Genomic DNA, 18,753 nt, shown 5'->3' on the forward strand with positions numbered 1-18,753 from the left:
AAGGATTTTCATGGAAAACCCCTCAGAATCTGTTAAAACAATTCTCAAACACTCTGAAGGCAAAAATGGATTGTTCTACCTTAAGGTCAGGCTTTAGGAATATATAAACATCTAATAAGCACAGCTCAGATTTGCATTCACAACCGTGTTGTGAGTGGAGGACTGGCACTGTGCCAGGCGCAGCCGTTCTTCAGGTGGGGCAACGCAGAGGAGAAAGGTCTTCTTGAGAGAACGGGAAACATTTTGACTCATAGGAAAAGGTCTAGTTGGAGCCTGTCTGTGAGGACTGCTTGGTGCCATTACAGCAACAGAGGTTCTGGAAACAGCTAAGCATTGAATCACAGGTGAATGTTCAGAGGTGGATAGCTGTCCCAGTTGCTACTGAGTCACCACAGCAAGGGCACCTATTTCAGGATATCCAGTCAGTGGCAGTTGTTGCTCCCTGCCCCACCACGCCACAGCAGTCCCATGGGAGGCAAGTGCTGCCTGCGGTGATGTGAGGAGCCGACACAGGGCAGGGGGTGCTACGAGAGCAGGCTCTGGGCGTCCCTCAGAGCCCCTCGTCGTTGTAGACAGGGGAGAAGGGCTTGAGGAGGCTGCGGGCGTCGCTCTCCACCAGGGGCCGCCAGCTCACCTCGCCGGTCAGCAGCAGCTCCTCGCCGCTGAGGGCGTCCAGGTGCTGCACCTGTGGGGACAGCGAGGGGTGAACGCCAGGCTCGGCCCCCGCCTGGGTCACGCGGCAAGGGGCTGGGGACAAGCACAGCACCAGCCCCTGCTCGAGCCAGCGCCGCTGCCACAAGTGCGAGCGGCCACAGAGAAGCCGAGCCGGGCCGATTCCCCTCAACAGCCGTTATCCACACAGAGCGCTCGCTCATCAGAGAAGTTTCACACAGAGCTGGGAGTGACTAGCGCACGGGTTGTGGGGACGGGGGGGGGGCAGGGGAACGAACAGGAAATGACTACCCATCCACAGCATGCAAGAAGTGGCATTAAATGAAATGATAAAGTGCGAAGTTAGCAAAAAGCCCCCAAACTTTTCACACAACATAGGGTTAAACACATTTGTCACTGAAATTTGCTCTCATGGGACACTGCAAACACTGGAAGTCTGTAAGGGTGAAAAAGACTAGTCCATCAAGGGACTATTTAAGTACAGAAATACCACCTCTGGCTCAGGCAGCCTGGGAACACAGCTGGCTAGGATTGCTCAGCAGGGAAACAGCACACATGCGTGCCCTGTCATTATAGCCTTCTCTGGGCATCCACTAATAGTCACGGTGAAGGACAGGACCAGCAAGAAAAGATTTCTCACTCCAGGGACTCCCAGCTTCCTGGCCACAAAAGATAATCTGGCAGAGGATTCTCAGCAAAGAAAGCACACACCATGTCAAGGGTCACACAGGGCTGGACTAGATTGCCACCTAAGCAAAGTATCTGTTTCTGAGGAGGGGTTAAGTACAACGCATACATACAATGCTATTTTCCTTTTTATTCTCCCTCCCCAGATTTGTTAGTTCAGGGATACTGAGCCTGAAATGGCGGCTGTGCCCTCAACAGATATCTCTTTCCTGAACTTTGCCTGTGGCTTTTGAAATCCATGTATATTTTAGCATTCCCAGCAACCTGAGGCAACATATGTCCCCTGCTTCTTGCATCAGAAGAGGCCTACCAACCTTTCTGCACAGAATGATGAAATAGTTGAGCTTGGAAAGGACCTCTGGAGATTGTGTCGTCCTACCCCACCTTGCTTTCCATATCCCTTCAAGATTTCACAGAGGTGCAGTGTATTCTTTCTCAGCTGTTTTTTCTCAGAATAGGAAGTCCTGGTCATTGATAACACAGAAGCTGTTTCATATCAACCTTACTGCTCTTTGCAGATCCTTCTGCAGTTCGGTTTTATATCTATCTTGATGGCTGGGACCCAAACTGTACACGTTATTGAAGATGATGAGGGATACCATAGATTTAAAAAAGAGACATGACTACACAAGGTTTTATGCTCTATTCCTTCCCTCCAGAGCTCTGAGCATTTGTTTTACTTTAACACTGCTTAGCATTGAGTTGACATCTGACAATCCACATAAATCTCAAGGGCTCATTGCTGTGTGGCAACAGATAGTTTAGAGCTCATCACTAGATATGAAAATCTGGGATTGTTTTTGTCTCCAAGCGCATCACTTCGCTATTAGCTACACTTACCTTTATCAAACAGTTTGCTGTATGAATTCTTTCTGCAATCAACCCTCATGCTACATTACTGTGTCCAGTTCTGGGCTCCCCAGTACCAGAGGGATGTGGATATACTGGAGAGAGTCCAGCGCAGGGCTACAAGGATGATCAGGGGCCTGGAACATCTGCCCTATGAGGAGAGGCTGAGGGAGCTGGGCCTGTTCAGCCTGGAGAAGAGAAGGCTGAGAGGGGACCTGATCAGTGTATATAAGCACCTGAAGGGAGGGAGTGAGGAGGATGGTGCTGGCCTCTTCTCAGTGGTGGCCAGCAATAGGACAAGAGGAAACGGCCACAGACTGAAGCACCAAAAGTTCCACAGGAAAAATTTCTTCACAATGAGGGTGCCACAGCACTGGAACAGGCTGCTCAGAGAGGTTGTGGAGTCTCCTTCTCTGGAGATCTTCAAAACCGGCTTGGAAGCAATCCTGTGCCACGTGCTCTAGGTGACCCTGCGTGTGCAGAGGGTTGGACTAGATGACCTCTAGAGGTCCCTTCCAACCTTAACGATTCTATGATTCTATGCTTACTGCCACAAATAGTTAAGTGTTAGCAAATTGTCACCCCACAGTTCATTCCCACACTTTTCATTTACAACCAAATTGAACAGCAGAGTCCTTTCCACCCTCAGTCCATTGAATCTAGTAACAACTTCTCCTCTGTTGAAACCTGACAATTTATTGGCTCCCTACTGCTGATATTCCTATTAGCTACTTGTCTACAGGACTACATTTGCTCTTCTGCAATGGCTATCTAGTTTCTTTTATAAGTCTTTGGTGGAAGCTTCCCAGAACTTTCTAGAAATCCAAGACAGGGTAAATCAGATATTCTTTGTCCGCAGCACCAATGGCTCTTTCAAGTAACACCACAGATCTGTGGGGCGGGACTGGCCTTCAGAAAAGTCATGAAGACTCTTCCCAGCCTGCATTAGCAGTGTTGCCAGCAGGGCGAGGGAGGGGATCCTGCCCCTCTGCTCAGCTTTGGTGAGGCCACACCTGGAGTACTGGTTGCAGTTCTGGGCTCCCCAGCACAAGAGGGACGTGGAGCTTCTAGAGAAGGCCCAATGTAGAGAGACAAAGATGATTAATGGGCCTGAACATCTATTTTATGGGGAAAGACTTAGTGACCTGGGCCTGTTTAACTTGGAGAAGAGAAGATTGAGAGGCAATCTTCAGGTACAAATATCTGAGGGGAGAATGTAGGGAGAATGGGTCCAAACTCTTCTTGGTGGTGGCCAGTGACAGGACAAGTCAAACTGAGTACAAATTGAAACCCAGGAAATTCCATCTCCATATTATGAACTTCTTTCCTGTGAACAGGCTGCCCAGAGAGGCTGTGGAGTCTCTTTCTCTGCAGATCTTCAAACCCACCTGGATGCCACCCTGTGCCCGTGCTCTAGTGTTCCCGCTGGAGCAGGGGGGTTGGACTCCCCTGCTCCAGAGGAGGGGATCTCCAGAGGTCCCTTCCAACCACAACCATTCTGCGATTCTGTGAATGTGCCATATTTATTTGTGTGATTGCAGTTTCCTATTTGACTGCCATTAGCTTCTGTCCTATCCTTTGCTTGAGCTTACAGAATTGCTACAACTTCCCCACTTGATGGACAAATTGTCCCAAATTTCATGCTCTCTTCATTTGTTTCCCACCTATCTGCAGTTTTAAACTCTACCACCTCCTCAATATTAAGAGTCAGTAACCTGCTGCATTAAGTCTGTGCCTCCTGAAGAGCACTCTCTAGCATTCCAGAATGGCTCTCAGTCCCTGACAAATTTAAGCCTTTCACTTCCCATAACTTTTTGTTAGACATGCACTGAAATACTGTCTCCTCAAATACCTATCAGGTCTTGAATACTGTGTTGGAAACATTACAGCTAATGCTACTGTGGAAGTCATGATCTTCAATTTCCTGCCCAACCAGTCTACATTTTTCCTCCAGAACTTCTCTCTCACCCTTTCTTCTGTCTTTGGAATTCCCCTTGGGCTACATCTACCATCTCCTACCCTGGTTTTTCCTAGAAACATGCTTCAGAAGTCTCACAATGCTAGAGGGGCCACACTGTTTACTCTTTTTTCCTCCAGGTATGAACTGAGAAACAAAACCTTTTACTTACTATCCACTGAGTTCACCAGGAAACTTTCAACCTCTGTAGCATATCACTATGAAGAGGTGTAGATCAACATTCCCTCTTAAGAGATTCCAGGGGCTTAATGCAACTTAATCCCTTCTTTACAACACTCTGAATTTAGGTTTTAGTAGAGGCTGTCAAAAGTAAATTAAATGGCTCTGGCAGATGCTAAATTACAGGAAGCCCCATATGGTAGAGCATTCTGAAAGATGCCTCTGCAACATCAAGTATACAACTTTGCTCCTTAAAGATAACAAATGAATATAAAACCCACCTATACTTAAAAGAAGAATGGAGCTACATAATATGCAGACAATAAAAAAAGTATATATGCAATATTCTAGCAAGAGGATGAAGGAAGGCCGGGCTATGAGCTGTAAGATACCTGTTTGCGCACATACTCTACGAGTAACTCTAGATGCCTGGGGTCCTCACAGTTCCTGTTAAATAGGTTTCGCCAAAGGGCTGCTGCCAGAACATGATCATCAGACAAGATTCCCTAAGTAAGAAAAGAGAGGGGATTAAAAGCTGCACATGAAGAGGGAGCGAACACAAGACAAATCCATTCTATTACTCTATCTACCTGGCACTAGACTATATTAAACATCTCAATGTTTACAGCTGCTGCTGTGGTCTGTACCTATGAAAAGACATCAAGGTCATTCTTTCCCAGAAAGAATAACCTTTGACTTGAAAGAGACTAACTGCTCCATCCTGTAACAAATATCCCACCAATCAGAAAAAAATAGATGGGTTATCCTAGGAGAGTAGATGACCATCCAGTTTCTCTAGTTTTTAAATCTACAGGAGAGCCACTTTACAGAACTGTGTGAAGCCCAGAATTCTTGAAATATTAAAAATTAAAAGATGCATAATAAGATGTTCTGGAAAAGCAATCTGGACTTGACTATTTGTCTCCTTCTAAATGAATGACAGATTTTTTTTTTTTTATCATTAGGGACAATCTAGATTTTCTCCAGTTAAAGCTAATTTTAAACTTAGTTTACACAACAGTCATATCCTTGAGAACTTTTTGTCTAAATTCTCTTCAGCTTCGCCTTTCTAGATCAACTGGTGCTATTGCCAGAGTCTCGTAACTCCTGTCTTCTGCTGTCACATTTGCCAAAGGCAAGAGAGGACTTTAAAATATTCAGTTAAAATATGAAACGTCAACATTTGTCTTCAATTTAACTAGACATTTTGCTTCTAAAAAGATTGTCAACAAGAGGCAGACATGAAGAAGACAGACAGACAGACACATCCTGGCTATACTTAAAAATAGATTAAAGGAAAAACCTGCATACCTAACATTGTCCAATACTCTATGAACTTTACCTTTACAAGATATTAATGCAGATAGCCACATAAAAAAATAATATCACCATGTCAATAAAAAGAACATCACTAGCAAAACCCACTAGAGCAGAAAGTTAACTACTATAGGATCTGATGTAATTGTATTTTCTACTTGAAAATCCCATTGATACTTGAACACAGTTGCCCAGTGATGTGTGTGGCAAATATTTAACCCATCTGCAACATTTTCAGTTCAGTGAATTAGATAGCCTATTTGTTCCTGCTCGTTCTGTCAAAATACCCTTCTTACCTCATCATAACCAAACAGAGCTGCATAGAAGTTTTCTACCATACTTCTCAAATCTTCTTTTAGAGCAGCAGAAGTAATCTGAAAAATAAAAAGAAAACCATCAGAATGGGTTCTAAACTGGTGGAGACGATAATAAAACAATTATCAGTTCCACTCGGAGTAGGAGAAGAAAAACGAATACTGTGGTCCATATATGCTAGGCTTTGGCTGTAAATTGTGAGGTTCATGTAGTCACTGTCTTTAGAAGAATGTACAATACCACTCCATTAGTTCTATACACAAATAAAAGTCAGAGTAAATGTCAGCTTATACAAATGGCAGAAAAAAATCCTGGGCCAACAGTGCTGACAACAGCTACCCAAGCAGAGAAAAAAAACACAGCAAGGCTGCCCTTTAAGTGGCAGCATAAGCTAAGATAATGAAAACTGCTCTGCAAGTGTTTTACCTATTATGCAGGTTTTCCAGACCTTGATTCATTCATATGTATCTTTTAGGAACTCACAGGGTTTTGAACATTTATTTCTAACACACAGACTCCAGAGCTAGACATGCTATTACAGTAAAAGTACTGTAATGCTAAAGATAGAGGCCCCATCCCTACCCCTACTTCTTAATTACTTGTCAATATTGACTTGTTCATTCAGAAATCACATGAATTCTGTTTCACGGCATCTCTCTGGCAGCTCAGACTTACTAGTTGGTCACTGTGACTAAGTTTCTTTCAGAGTTGGGAATTCTCAAGCTACATCCCCCTATGCTGTATGACTTGGTCTATGTTCCACACTGACTTTTAACTAAATTTAACAGTTGCTTAAATATTTGCTACTTTGGCCTGAGCTACTCACTGGCTTTCAGAATTGCGCCCCGCGTGAATTTTTTGTGTGAACAAAAAGAGATCTCTAGGTCCAGAGCAATGGCTGAAGTAATTCATGTGCATCTCATCTCCTCCATGCATACTGGCTACTCCTCCTGCCCGTGCTTTTTATTTCTATCAACAGAACAATCTAATACGGAGTTTCCCTCCTGAGGGCAGAGCTCTCCTTCCTTTAGTATAAAGATCCCTCTTTGTATCCACACATGGCAGGTCTAAGAGACCAAGCATTTGTTATGCACAGACCCTGCCTGCAACGTAAGTATAGTCGACACGGACAATAACCTATGAGACTGCACGCAGGGATAAGATTAAAAAAAAAAAAAGGCAAACAGGACTGCAGGATATGAAATCAATTCTAATATGGAATGAACATTACCATTTTTGATATATAGTTTATCATAAGTTTAGAGAAAAGTTGTGAAATTTAACATATAAACCTTAATATTTATGACAGGGACCTCGAGGGTGACTCGTACGTTCTAAGTATTTTCTTAATATTCTCAGTCCTTATGCAACAGCTTTCTATTAAAATGTGAGTTATTTTGCCACACAATCAAATCTCCAGTTCAAACACTGTTCCATTAAACTGCTATCTTTTTCGTCAGTTGATTTTTATACTGAAAACACAAGGAAAATTTCTTTATGTCAGTTACTCATATTTTTCCATTAATATAAGCTATTAAAATTCATGCAAATATTTTATAGGCCATCAAGATTTTGCAACTGGCTATTACTAAATATTTTTTAAAAAAGAACATAAGAAATCAGAGGGTTAAATGATGACTGCAACTTCTGTAATGACTTAATTAAATTTTTATTGAGTACATAAACTATGATGTCATTTCTACCCAACCATGCTCAAACTTTCTGTGCATGTCAGAGATCGTGGTTTTTCTCAATAGAACATACTTCTAAATAAGCTGCACTTCTACAGCTCTAATAAGGGGAGCAGGTCTCATGTAACACACTCAATAAATTATCCTTCCATTTTTAAACAAACAAATTCCATGAGTTATTATATATTTGCCACGCACTTTTTATGACATAATAAAAATGTTACCTCAAGGATTACTTAACACATACTACAAATGTTACAGCAGGCAACTGCAAGGGGCAAAGAAAACAAATAGTCCCATTACAGAGACAAGTCCTGGACTATACATCCCCAGGGAAGCAGCTTTTTATTCTAAAAACAAAGAGCAGCAGCTTTAAGTTAATAAGAAATAGATTGATGAAGGAGATAACCAAGTTAAACAAACATGGCAATAAATACATCTTAAAGACAAACAGTTTAAAATATAAAATATGGCTTTGGGGGTGGAGCAGTATCTTAGGCAGTAAAATTACTTTTAATGAAATACTGATTTTTCTGAAGAATACAATCAGCACTGGTGTAATTACGATAGTAAAAAAAAATACTTTTTTTTTTAATAGAATAAGAATGAGCAAATCCAAATCTCATTCTCATTGTTAGGAATGCTTCCTCCTTTCAAGCCGGACAGACGTCCCAGGCGTTGGCGAGCTTCGTCAGCTGATTGTTCATTAAGTACAAAAGCACACCTAGACAACTCCAAGTGTTTCCCTGTATTGCTAATACAAGGAAAAACAGTAACATCTGGAGTTTTCTAAGGACTTAGCTACTTTGCCTTCTTTGGAAACAACGCAGCGCAGAGTTGTCACCAGAATAATTTATGTACCATTGATACAGTGGAAAAGACCCTTGTCCATAACTAGGGATGCATTTATTTGTACATCTCTCACACCCTTTAAAAAAGGGGATGTACAACTAGCCCATCTTCCTTTTACATGTCCCCAGTGTTCACTGGAGGACTTCATGATCCCACATTCTCCTTCTTAAGACTTCACTCCCTACATTCTTGTTACATTATTGTGAGGAACCTCAGCTTCAGGCCCACACGCACTGCTGAACAGATAGCTATGGGGCCTGTTGCTGTATCAGGCAAACTACCAACGCCAGGCTCAGTTAAGGCTCTGCAATCTAACAAAATTCCTAGGAAGACAAGAGCACACTTTATTGTATATGCTGGACATAAATTTAATTGCCTTAGATATTAGCAAATGTTTTAACGAACACTACTACATGGCAAGGTGACATTCAGCTTTTGGTTGGATCAAGAGTATGTTTCCATAGTGAATCTCGATCATCCATTTTGTTGCTCCAGTTTGGAGCATGCGGTCCACAGGATCAGAAGTGAACTAGCCCAGAGTAAAAGTTGTCCCTGTATAGAGGGGACATCAGATCCTCCACTGTTTCACTCACCAAACATGTCCTTAACTGGGCCACTCTACATGCTGGCAGAGACATAGCCCCAGCAAGCACAGGCAACACTATTTCAAAGCATTTTAACAGGAGTTTATTCTTGTTTTGCCTTTTGCCAGCATGTATTGCACTCTTAAGCTACTTTATCTCTAAGGCCAGAAGGGACACTTCTAACCTCACCTTGTACAAGCACTAATCACTGAACTTCATGCAGCAATTCCTTTCTTTAGGCCATAAGTTATGGTTGAACTATATTTTTTATGAAGAGATTCCAGCCAGAAGAAATGGTTAGATCATAGAACCTGACCCTCGGCATACCACAGACCATTACCTTCCCCCGAGTTCCCTCTGTACTAAGCTCAATAAGTTGTGCTTGGCTAAAGCATATCACCCTCACAGTTAAACATGTGTATCTCATTTCATATTTGAGTTTTCTGGCTTCGTTTTCCACCCTTTCATTTTCATTATACCATTCCTGCTAGAATAAAAGGCTTCTTCTGTACACTTTATTTGCTCCTGTATCTGTGCTTAGTAAGTGTGTCACAACAGCAATCTTTTCAAGGTAATATTAGGCTCTTTAAGATGATTTTTACACTGGGCGCACCGATACACGGCATCATCAGAGCACTTCTAGAGTGGCCAAAGCTGTAATAGCAAAGTAGCATTTTATTCTGATACAGTAAAATTAGTTCATCTCTTGCACAAAACCAGTTACACAGGTATGAGTACACTTCTGTTGTTATGACTAGGTTTGCTCTGGGGACTTGTGTTAGCCACACGGCCATAAACATGAGTCACTCCTATTTACACTTTTGACTAATGGAGCATTTACTGTCGGCAGAAGTTCCTGTAGGAGATACAGGGCAAATCTTTCACCATAAAACATTTTTGTCAGTCCTCAAACATTTGGGCTTTCTGCTGCACCCTCTCCAAATTTGTGTTTGGAAAGAATGGCTTATAATATAGGGTTTATATTATAACTATAAATAATATAACTATATATAGTTATATAAAGGCTTTTTAAGTGTTTGCTGCCCTTTTAATAAACGCACATGACATTAAGTGGGAAAGACTGCATACAGCCCTTTTATGTCCTTCAATAACATGGCTATTACTTGTAGGACAGTAATTTTGAAAATGACTGAGCTATGTAGCTAGAGATCAAAAAGATTAAAATAATATAAAGAATTAAAAAGAAACCCTGTAGAAACAGGCCAAAAAGCCTAGTTCCTTGAGGCAACGTCACAAAGCTGTATAACTGACAAAAATTCTGCCGAAATTATGTTTCCAATGTTTTGTTTCTTACATTAACCATTCTGCTACCCTGCCTGCAAACAAGGTCATGCTAACTAGTTTATAATCAGCTACAGCTCTCATTCCCCATACGCTTTTAAAACTATATTAACTTTTTTTTGATAAATTCTCTGATGTTCTAATCAAAAATAAGTCATTCTGTAGTGCACCTCAGCTGATGCTTAACTTCAGAGCATGTTCCTTAAAACCATCTTCAGTGCTCAGCACAAACCTACGACATCATATTAACCTAGACAAAAGCTAAATATTCTTTGGTTTGCATCAGAACCAGGTCCAGACAAAATCCTTAATACATAAAAATACATCAAGGGAAAAAGGGCTAGGTACATGCTGCCACCTTCATAACAATTACATGATCATCAGTAATTCTCCTTAGACTATATGTATTTCAAACTGACATAGAAACACAGGTTATACAGCATAACATGTTCCAGAAAAAAAAATAAAATAAAAAAATAAAGACTGTCACTCCTAGACATCATTAAAATGAGATATGTTAATTTTGTAGTCTATTAATTTGGAAACTCTGCCATGGTTATACTTCAAGATGCAGCAAAGGTCCAAGTACAATCCTGCCCATGTGAAATAGGTGGGAGCTCATTCTTCATTCTTTCCAGCATGTGCTGAAAAAGGGCATAGAAGAGAGGTAAAATTGCTCTGCTCTCTTTCTAGTTGCACTGATTCTCTGTAAGGGTAAGGAGTTAAAACTGTTTACAGTTTTTCCTGTAAAGTGTCTTTTGAGAAAATATTTGCTAAAACCCTAAAAACAATCATTATAATACACCCAAACACATTGGAGGCAATAATTCCCTCTAAAATCCTGGAAGGAAGTTACGCAAGTTGAGAAAAGGTGGTATGATCTGCCTGTGGAAACAAATGCAAGATAAGAAAAATCAAAAGCAACAAAATTCTTGGGATCAAAAAGTATGAAACTAAATGGAACATATTAGATAACATTGAATATGTTTGCAGAGCCAAAAAATGCAGCACAAATTTTTGAAGAGTATTTTGGAAGATCCAGGGAAGTACAGATTGCTAGATTTGACTTCCATTTCTAGCATATTACCTCTAATAAATGATAGAATTAACAGTCTCAGGTGATTATGACTGGTAATATTCAGTGTTGATAAAGTAATATACTCTAGTAATATAGTAGTAATATACTTTAGGAAAAGTCAATCAACATTTATAGAACAACATGCTTTTGTTTAGCAGCTCCAATTCAGGAAACTCTTCTTAAGAGTTTTTTGTGGACAGATCTCTGAAAATGTCAGTTCAGCATTTGAAAGCAGAGAAAAGGGGAAATAATCATTAGGAATTTTATGAAAGCAACAGAAAAAAACAGAGGAACTTTCTTCTGCCATAAATCCACACTGTGTCCACATATAAATGCTGCATGCACCTGTCTTTCCATCTCAGAACAAATACAGAAACTAGAAAACCAAGAAACAAATAGGTGATTAGAGATATGAGGACACACTAAACACTAACTTTGTTTAGAAAGGACTACAAAAGAAGACAATGTAAAGTCAGGATAGGGGCAGATGAATTTTCCCTGTATAACTTTCATATTACCCACTAGTGAACATGGAAAAGATATACAGGAAGACATACTGATTCTCTCTTGTTCTCTTTTCTGTTTCTTTTTCCCAAAACATTGCTTAGTGTTAGAAATAACAGATTTAAACTTCAGCCAATGTGAGAACAATGACTGCTAAATATGTTCAATATTATTCCCTTTCTGCTGAACTGTGCAGATCTTAACTGGTGCCTCTTCCGTACCCCTCTTCCTGCAGGGCCTTGCAACGAGACCAGCACCGCTCATGGGATGATCCTGGATACCCATTAGGTGCCTTTGCTGACTCGGTAAGAATTTCTACTGAAATAAACTAGTGTGAGAGAAAATACTGTCTTTAGCTTTTAGTAATCCTATGGGAAGAGGCTATGCCGTATACAGAAATACTAGCAAGAATGATCCTGCTCATACCCGCCATTCATCTATTCATCTTCACTTCCAGGTGAAGATGGGAACAGAAATTGGAAGCAGACAGGAACCACCAGAATTTGAGACCACAACTAACTGCATCTGCAAGACAATACGGACAGAAAAACAGAAGTCCTCTCCATTAAAAATAGTTATTTTTATTTCACTTCTAATGGGTTGAAAATTGCTAGACCCCATACAGTTACTGAGCAGTTAACTAGCCTAGTCCACGATGCTGATCTTCAGTTGTGTTGTAACCTTTACCCAGGGACTGAGGCAGGGACAAATGCAAATATTCACTCTCACCATCTAACTTGGAAATTCATTTCTGCTCTGTCTACAGCCTGCCTTATTTCTGCTCCCTCCACCAGACTTCCCACTCTTTTCTACCACAGTCTTGTTCATATATGACCTTGACGTCCTCCCAACAGTTCTACATTAGGTCTAAAATTGTAATTTGAAGTCAAGTTGCTTTCACCTTCTACCAATATTCTGCACCTTCTGGTTTCAATCATAAGCTGAGAAAAAAAACGATTTCCCCAAGCACTCCTCCTCCCCAGGGCTTCAAACACACGCATGCCACAGAATAGTTAACAGTTAAATATTTTCTTGCCAATATTTTAAGAGTGCAGAAGGTTCCAAATTGCTGGTAAAATAAACAATGCCAGACTGTGAAAACTCCTGCCTGCCATATACTCTGATGTTAACAAGAGTTTCTTTATTACTGTAACCTTTCAGAAGTGAACAAAAATTATTTCTCTACCCTATTCCTGCCCTCAAGTAAAAGGCAAAGGAGGAAAGCAAACCATGAAAAAGCTGCACGGTAACATACTGTGAGTTTTCCATCATACTTCTGTATTTCATTCAGATTTGATGCTGCTGAGAATAAACAAACTTCCAGAAGATCTTAAATGAGTGGGCAAGGACTTTAAGGAGGCAAAAGTTTCCTTTTACACTGTTTCCTGAAAAACAAAAAATTAACCTACAGATGAGCTGCCTTCTCCCCTGCAAATGAAAAATAAAGGAGGAAATTACAACAAATGGCAAATTTAGGATGCCCTGAACTGGACACTTTGTTTTCAAGCATCTTGGCTCTAGCCTTTTGGCCAGGGACCAAGACAAAGACCTGCATCAATTATAGGGTCTCTGCCATCTCCTTTGTTTTTAGGAAACTGAATTTTCATATAGCATCTACAAACACAAGGAAACAAGGAGGCACTTTTGGCTCTATCTTGGCAAATTAATCACTAATTCAGGAGATACCCCTAAACTCACTGGTCATTCCTGGGCCTGCCAGCCTTCTGTTTAGCACAGACATTTGGAGTTATGAAGCCCATCTCCAGGCATCTGAAATGGAACCCAGATGAGTGTGTTCCTCATTCTGCATCAACCAAGATTGTACTGACCCAATTTCCCATCCACATCAGCTGTATCTTTAGCTGAATCTCCCTCTTCATGTGCAGTCACCCTCATGGCCACAAAAAGGCCAAATGACCAACTGGAATATTACCAAATAGAGTTGGCAATACAGCTACTAGCAACAAATAGAGATTGCTTTCTCTAAGACCAAACATGGTGTTATTTCAGTCAAGAAGAAATGAATAGAAAGGCATGAAAGCACTGAAATTATTGAATGTATTATATTTTCACTTCCTGATAATTATCTTTTTTTTATTGCAGGAGTTGTTAGCAGTCAAATATAAGGGCTTCATAAAGCTGGTAGTTTCTAAAAAACAGATAAAGTGGGCTAGAGAAGGCAAAAATGAGGTAACAAAACTGAGTTCAAGGAGGAAAATACAAATGTGCGCAACCTACTCATCTAGACAGGCTACAAGGCGCTGTAGTAAAGGTATTATAAACATGAAGACATTGTGTCTGCAGTAGAATTTGAGATCAGATTTTGAAGGAGCTCTGCAATTAAAATGGCGTGGAGCTGCTTGCAGGAAAAGCTGATCAAGACTGTCAGCGCCGGCAAATTGCCAAACATCCCCCTGCTCTGTCCCCAGGCATGCAGGCATTGAGTCACAAGAACTAGTAGAGACCGTCACAAGATGAAATGCCATAGTGAGCGACAAGCCACGCAGATGATCCTAGCAGCAGTTTTGGGAAGACATAGAAGTGACATCTAAGCTAGAGACAGAAAAGCATAAGGCAGAAGGAGGATCAGTGAGTGAGAAAAATGCTGGAAATGGTAAATGTGAATCTGGGAGTTTGAATGGGAAAGAAGGTGCCCGGCTAGACCAACTAAAAGGACTGAAGAAGAGAATGACCTGAAAGGAAACAAAGTCATGCAGGTGCCTCGACGTGCAAGGGTAGTTTTGAAGCAAGTAGATATACTGAGGAGGGATCCTGAGCCTTCATTAGGGACCTTTGCAATAGGAGGTTGTTGGAAGAGTATGTGACCATGGCATCAGTGGAGAGGCCTGGAAGGGGTGGAGAACAGGTCCAGCTGGCACTGAGGACTATGAAAGACTAGTCAAGCAGAGGACCAGAAAGCACAGAAGGGAAGGGACAGAGCTGGTGGTGCCAGCTATCGATCTGTGCAAGGAAACACAGAGAACCTGAAAAGGAGGAGACGGAAAGGGCAGGCAGACAGACTAATTACAAGTTAAGAGGTAGGTCAGACAAGAGTGTGAAATACTGAGATGGGGGAAAGGTGAAAGCAGGAATGGAGTCTGAAAAGGGAAAACCATACGAGCTGCAGCGAATTCTTCCAGCCTCTGGATAACACAAAGACAACCAAGGAGGAGAAAAAAAATCATTCCAAATGGGTATGACGAGTCACAATGAAGAACAGATAATCCTAAGTAATCGCCTACGTGCTACAAGTAAATACCAAATTAAGTATACAGGAAAACAGTACAACACAACAAGCAACATAGCAAAGAAAAGCACGCACCGGGAAGTGCTGTTGAGTCTGCCAGAGATGAGAAAAGACAAAGGAAAAGGGAAGGAAAGAAGGAATTTTTCAAACACCTTCAGCATTCCTGCACTGCAGCAGAAAGTCCGTTAATCCTTGTGTTATCGTCTTCCTAGATAGGCAGTCACTGCAAGCTTAAGGAAAAGTTATTCATCATGGGAAAGGTATAAATAGAGATTTTGAAGGAGAAATGATACCATTAACATCCTATGTCCAGTGAAAAACAGGCAATAATATGAATAAAACATACCAACATAAAAGTATCTAATGCCTTTAGCAAAACCTGATTATTTGGATCTAGAAAAGTCATATGTTTCTTCCTAAACATGCAAGCATATTGGAATTGAATAGTTGCATTCATATTTTCACTGCTGCAGCTTAGAGATTATATTAAAAAAAAAAAGATTACACCTGCAAGATGAGATACCTTGCTCTCACATTCTCAAAGACTTAAGCCAAGCAGATCAGCAGATGTCTAGGGAAGAATTTAGGGGAGAACTTCAAAGGACAAGAAAACTGATAACATAAAAATGTCCAAAATATCTAGCATAACAACACATTACTTAACCCTGCACCGAGTGTAGGCAAATGATGAACTGCACTGTAAGTGATACACAAGGCACTGACAGGAGGCGAGGGAACAGTCTGCTGAGCCTGCTCTTTACAGCAGCTCCCATTAGGTTGATTTTCCCTACTCCTGTTGTCTTCACCTGTACCATTAACGTGTAAACAATACGACTGCGTTGTGCAGTTATTTCCTTGTTCAGAACTGAAATTTTAGCAAGTAAACTGCATCCTGGAGATTATGAGGAACACAGAGCAGCACTTAAACCCTACCATCACTGTATGCTAAAATCAATTTTGACATGAGAAATCCCCACAATGCTTTGGAATGAGGTTTCTATAAGAGGTGCTGTAAGGCACCTTACAGGGTGCTTCTTGCAGGTGCTGGAGGAAGGCACAAAGTAGACCAAAGAGGATTACTTTACAGTAACAGACTTCAACGCATCTGAGAAACGTAAATTGATTTTTGATGTCAGACTGAATGGAAAAATGGGGGAGGCTTATGAAAGAACTCAAACATATATTATACCTCGATTTCAACACCAGGTATCGCTGGCATGTACCAAAAAAGGCCATTTCAAAACTCTGCAACCCAGCAAAGCTAAACGTATATCACAGTCTATTATCTGTCCAGGCTACACCATGGTCTAGGTATTTTCAGGGTAAAATTCCATACACATGCATTTTCTTATATATATTTCATATATATTAACATTATTAGATTCCCACAACCAAATTAAACATCCACCCTATAAGTGGACCTGATAATCTTGCACATTTACAAAATGACAAACTACAGGAAAGTAGCCATGAGTTTCGGAGTTCTTGCAGAAAATATCAGAAGTTGCTATTTCTCCCCTGCTTGCATACCAGGGCCTATAACATGCGAGTAAGGCTGCATATAATCAGAATGAAATCTAAATTTTGAGCATGGTGTTGTGAAACCATTTCTTGGTGACACTCGGAAGGTAAGTTTAGGCAAAGCATTCCAAGTCTAGATGACAAAGGGAGTGCAATCCTGCACCATGGACAAAGCCTTCTGGGAAAAAAATATATAAAGTTTAACTTTAAAAGCGAGTTTTCAGGTTCTGTTTGAGTAAACTTGATCCTACACTTGCACTTTTCGTTTTCCTGATGAGGCCTCAATGACAGTAGCAAGTTTCAGCCCCATCTGCTCCTTTGCCAGAATACGACAAACATTTTCCTTCTGCCCTAACCCTCCTCCATTCTTCTCTGTTCTCCTGTGTTTTTGTTTCACGCACCCTAAATTCACTCCACGATTTCCATGACATGTAAAAGACAGGCAAGTTCAGCAGCTTCCCACCTTAGGTAACCAACTACATTTAAATTCATACAAAGATCGAATTTCATCTTAAAATTTTATCAATTTTATGCCCTGTCCTCTCATCTTAGAAACCTGCTCTAGAACCTCACTTGCCTAATTCAGACCGTGATTTGAGTATGTTGTTAAAAAGTTTCAAACTTTTTGTTTTCCATATGAAGAATAACTACAATCAAAGTGTATTGTATTAGGCAAGTGCAATAACACATGAGCATAAATTCCAACTCCAAAATTAAATTTTGAAAAACAGAACATGGGTAGTGTAAGGCGATATTTTTAATTATCTAGAGTTTTATAACTATGAAAGTAGCAAGACAGAAAGTTGTGTTCCATTTTACAGAGCTAAATTCTGCTCTCAGTTACACTGACGTGAACCACTTTATTGATTCTGATGGTGTTACTTCAGATGTTCACCAATGTAACTGAGAGCAAATTATGGGTCACTGTATATAAACAGCTCTGGCTAAAAGTATAACAAAGACTGTATTGTGCTATGCACAGCAGAGCCAGTAAATGAATTCAAAAGACATCTAGATGTGTTCCTGGAGAAAAAAAAGGAGGGGGGAAGGGTCTGCGAGGTCTGGTGGGAAAACAGGAAACTGGGATTAAGATAAATTAAAACAGGTTTGGCATGTTGGGCTTGATGGCCTTGCCTGCTCTTATCATCTCTTTTGCACTTTTTAGGGCATGGATGGTTCTAAAATGAATTATTCTGCACTGAAAGAAAGCCTTGCTCATTTCAGAAGTGCAGTGGCACCACATCAAGCATGACATCACTGTTCAAATAAGCCTGGAAGAAGTCAGAGATACTGGAAAAAAAGCTGGATGCATCTTTTTAAAATAGTGTCCCATTTATGTCAAGAGCTGGCAGTTAGTTTTTGTATCACATCCCTGTTGTGAGAGATCAGCTGAAAGCACAGCTGCAGTGCAGTCCTTCAGGGCAAATCTGCAGCTTCATCTCAGGGTATATATAAAAGAAAAAAGCTCAACCTTACAAAGCCTGCTTTTATATACATACCACTGCTAAAACACAATATTTAGATCAGTCCGGTTAATATTCAGGAGAACTCTGGTAGGAAGACAAATAGCAGCAAATCCTAGTACTGACTGAATTCCCCTTACAAACTGATTAAGCAGCTGCCAGTCTGGATAGTATAAATCTATTCACTGTAAGCCACAAGGTGGAGATCTCTGGCAAAGCAGCATCGAAAGGAAGTCTTTTACCCAGCCTAATGTTACTATTAACACTTTGAGCCATTGCATCAAGCCAATTTTTCTGTTTGTTTTTGACGTTTGATAGAAATGTCACTAGTGGAAAAATTAAGTAAAGAGCACTGGTTAGCCACAGAACTGGACACACCTGGCTGCAAACCCACCAAAAGAAACTGACTTCATTAGTACTAGGGACAGCAGAGTAAAATTTATATCTGAAATACGCCTGCACTGGTAGAATTTGCTGAGGCCACAGGCTCTCTCTGTGTTTTTACAGCTGTGTCAAGTTTTGGTTTCTGACTCT

At 40.7% G+C, this 18,753-nt stretch overlaps 1 protein-coding gene across 1 annotated transcript in view; it reads right to left on the reverse strand.

The window, feature by feature from the left end:
* Positions 1 to 518: 518 nt before the first annotated feature.
* Positions 519 to 18,753, reverse strand: part of UQCC1 (ubiquinol-cytochrome c reductase complex assembly factor 1) — a 44,556-nt gene continuing 26,321 nt past the window's right edge. Inside the window, exons 8-10 of the mRNA XM_088531685.1 lie at positions 5,959 to 6,036; positions 4,738 to 4,851; positions 519 to 685 (exon numbers count right to left, since the gene is read on the reverse strand). Coding sequence (XP_088387811.1) covers positions 551 to 685; positions 4,738 to 4,851; positions 5,959 to 6,036 — 327 coding nt within the window. The 3' untranslated portion in view covers positions 519 to 550. The remainder of the gene's footprint in view (positions 686 to 4,737; positions 4,852 to 5,958; positions 6,037 to 18,753) is intronic.

The sequence above is a fragment of the Tinamus guttatus genome, unplaced genomic scaffold (genome assembly GCF_059628265.1).
Source record: "Tinamus guttatus ecotype Peru unplaced genomic scaffold, ASM5962826v1 Tinamus_guttatus_pri_ptg000424l, whole genome shotgun sequence".
NCBI classification, from domain to species: domain Eukaryota; kingdom Metazoa; phylum Chordata; class Aves; order Tinamiformes; family Tinamidae; genus Tinamus; species Tinamus guttatus.